Source organism: Myzus persicae, unplaced genomic scaffold, assembly GCF_001856785.1.
Source record: "Myzus persicae strain clone G006 unplaced genomic scaffold, MPER_G0061.0, whole genome shotgun sequence".
NCBI lineage: Eukaryota > Metazoa > Arthropoda > Insecta > Hemiptera > Aphididae > Myzus > Myzus persicae.
In genome coordinates, this window is record NW_019100542.1 from 33,810 (window position 1) to 37,366 (window position 3,557).

General features: G+C 32.3%; 1 protein-coding gene across 1 annotated transcript; it reads right to left on the reverse strand.

Annotated features, from left to right (window-relative positions):
- Nucleotides 1–582: 582 nt before the first annotated feature.
- On the reverse strand, nt 583–1,038 carry LOC111031821. Its single transcript, XM_022311926.1, has one exon. The coding sequence runs from the start codon at nt 1,036–1,038 to the stop codon at nt 583–585; it is 456 nt and encodes a 151-aa protein (XP_022167618.1).
- Between the last annotated feature and the right edge of the window lie 2,519 nt (nt 1,039–3,557).

Genomic DNA, 3,557 nt, shown 5'->3' on the forward strand with positions numbered 1-3,557 from the left:
ACAAGCATGCTGGTCTGGAAAACTCTCCACTTTTTTGACATAATACCAAAGGAACATTCAATATACTGACGGGCTCTAGATAATCTGTAATTAAATATTCTTCTCTNAGAGGTTTTAAATTCTAGTTATACATTTTTGTAAAATTAGATTCTGAACTGAGTAATAACATTCAATATATTGATTTTTTTTTGTGTCAGAGGACAACATTTGGATGAGTAATAACTAATAGTGCTTCAATTTTAAAAATCAAGGGTGGTTTTGTGTAGCAATGTGAATTTATATTGTACTTTAGGGGGTTAAAAGTAAAAAATGTTCAATAGTTTTTAAATGCGACATGAAAAACAAAACAAAAATTAGAGAAAAATGGTAATTTTTACGCAAAACCAGTTTTCGACAAAATTGAATTTTTCATTTGACTGTTACTCAAAAACTATGAACTGTAGATACTTTAAATTTTTACTAAATGTTTATATTGACATCATCTAAACATAGTAAAATTTTTACTTTTTTGAACTATTTATAGGCAGTTGACATTTTCAATTTTTCTTATTTTTTTTCGTATTTTTAATCATAGCCCATAGGTTAGGTGTCTTCAGTGTTAAACCCATCACGCCGTCGCACAAAATTATGAAGTACACAGCAGGCTTTTGTGATTTTAACCGCAGTTTCTGGTTCTACAAGCATGCTGGTCTGGAAAACTCTCCACTTTTTTGACATAATACCAAAGGAACATTCAATATACTGACGGGCTCTAGATAATCTGTAATTAAATATTCTTCTCTCGTCATTTAAACTTCTTCCTGGAAACGGCCTTAATAAATTTTTATGCAGAGCAAATGCTTCATCAGCCACTAACACAAATGGTTGTGGCACGCCAAGATTGTCATTTGGTAAGCATTGATTTGCTGGAAAGTTAGTTCTGTTCGTGTAAAGTTTTTTGCCAAATGCAGATGTTTTGAAGACATTGCAGTCACTCTCCTTCCCGTAAGAACCCACATCAATTACTCTAAAGCAGTAGTTAGAGTCGCAAATAGCCATGAGAATTAATGAAAAAAAATGCTTATAATTGTAATACAATGATCCACTATTTTTCGGGCACTCAAGTCGTATATGTTTACCATCCACCTGTAATCAAAATTTGTGAAGTTAAAATATAAATATTTATTTTAAAAACAACATATCTTAAACGACTTAAACAGGCACAACTAGGACAACATTTTTTTTGTAATAGTAAAACAACAGTTGAACATTTTAATTTTTTAATTATTTGATTAGTTATTTATACATGCGTCCACCACGGTGTGTTCGTCGATAAATATATTTATACATTGCGGTTTATTGATGTTACACAACACGCATGATTTCGATCGAAATTTACTTCCCAGAGTTCTGTTGGTGATAATTCCAAACGTCTCACAACCGTCTAGAATTTTTGATCGCTCGTTGTTTGTCAATACATATCTTTCATAATCTTTTTTTTTAACAATAACCCGTTTTTTATTCTTCATTAATTCCAACAATTTTCCAATCTTATAACTATTATTGGGACGCTTGCCGTCGTTTGTATCTGGTATCATTGGTGCCGTCGTTTTTGCTGGAGACGCGAGTTTTTTTTTTTTCAATATTTTTGGTTTGAACAAATCTCTTATTTCGTACCGGGTCTGTGTGTGATACGAAATACTTTCATCGATCGCCGATTTTAATGAAAATATCGGATTTTGTAAGTCTTTAAACAACAAATCGATTTCTCGATCGTCGATTTTTGTGACATCGTCTGAAAAGTAACCGTCAAAACTGTCTTCGTCGGAATCTATAAAGACAGATGCGTGGTGGTTGTTGTTGTTGTTGTTGTTGTCGTCATATTTTTTGACTTGTCCCGACGTTGATTCGGACAAGTTCCCCGTGTCGGAAAAACTAAACACATCTCGATCCGTGTCCGAATTCGAAAGCGAAACATTTCGAATTCGTTTATTTTTGTTGTCTGCGTATTTTTTGAATTTGCGTTTTCTATCGGTACGAACGATTTCAGTTTCGTCGTATTTGTAATCGTAATTTTTTAATATGTACTCGCGTTCGTGCTGTTTATCGGATAAGTAATTAGAATCTCTGTAGTCGTCACCGATCAGCCACAGAAGATTTTTGTTTTCTTTTAGAGTTAACTTTGCGTTGAGAAGTACGTAGTCGTTTTCAAAATTAAGAATCGCGTACATGAAAATACGCACCCACTCGTACGGGGGCAACGCTGGTAGGTTTGACAATATGACGGGCGCGAGAGCGTAACTTAAAATTTTGTGCGATAAAATTATCAATTTTATTACGATTTCTTCGGATACATCGATGGCACGTTTTATGTTATCGATGGCACTTAACGATATTCGAGCCAACAACGCTTTTTTGAATTTTAACAAAACAGTTTCAGTGTAAGAGAACGGCAAAATGTCGGCTTCGTAAAAATTAATAACATTATTATTGTACAATTTAAAAAATAAACCAGTGTTAGAACTAATTATTGTATTTGTGTTCTTCAACAATCCGGTTTCCGTTACGTACGTGACAAACCATTCTACCGATATCATAAACATTTTATCGATAGCTATGCAGAATTCCAACGGTACCTGGTTTGAGTTTTTGAAAAAATTCTTTAACAACGCGTAAACGTCGAATTTAGAAAAAACAGCCGTATGTGGTATTTTTTGTCGCGTGACTCTGGTCGAGTTGGTGGTGTTGGTGGTGGTGGTGGTGTTAAATAGGCGATTAGATTCCNTCGACGATATTAAAAATATAAATTTATTGTCAAACAGATAAACTCACGGCGCCAACAGTATTTGGAAATTGCGTTTTTTCAAAAAAACCTTTTGCAATATCTTTCCAGTCGTCTGTTGTCGGTTCCGACATTTCTTTAGGTTGTAATACTTCCCATAAAACTTCACAAGTTTCCCGCACAATCATAGCTATAGTAGACACTCCCGCCAGAAATTCAAAATGCAGAGATGAGAAATGCGTTCCAGTTGCTAAATATCTAAATACGTAAATACATAAAAAAGTAATGACATAAATCCAATTAAGACTTTAGAGACTATAATATCTCGAATTTTAAATTTTAGTAAAATAGTTGATTACATTGTATATTATAAATTTTATAAAATATTTTTAATTGTCGATCGTAGTAAATATTAATGTTATTATTTTACCGTGTCATTGTACTATTTACTTACCTCAAAGTTATGGTTAATCGTTCTTCTTCTGATATTGGACTACGCATATTAGTTACTTGTCTTGTGAGATTAGGCCTAACAAGTGAAATCTAAAAAATATATTTATAAATTATATAAAAAGTAAAATACAAAGATAAAATATAATATTTTTAACATTAAACTAAACAAGTACTAATGTAGTTTTGTAGTAGTATATAATATATTTAATATAGTAAATTGTATATGTATAACTTTTTTAAAAGCATGTTTATTTTTTCTCTTACCAATTCATCGAATGTTGTGATAGACATCCTGTAGTACTTAGTAAATTCTTCTGGATGAGCTCTCAATGACATAAAATTT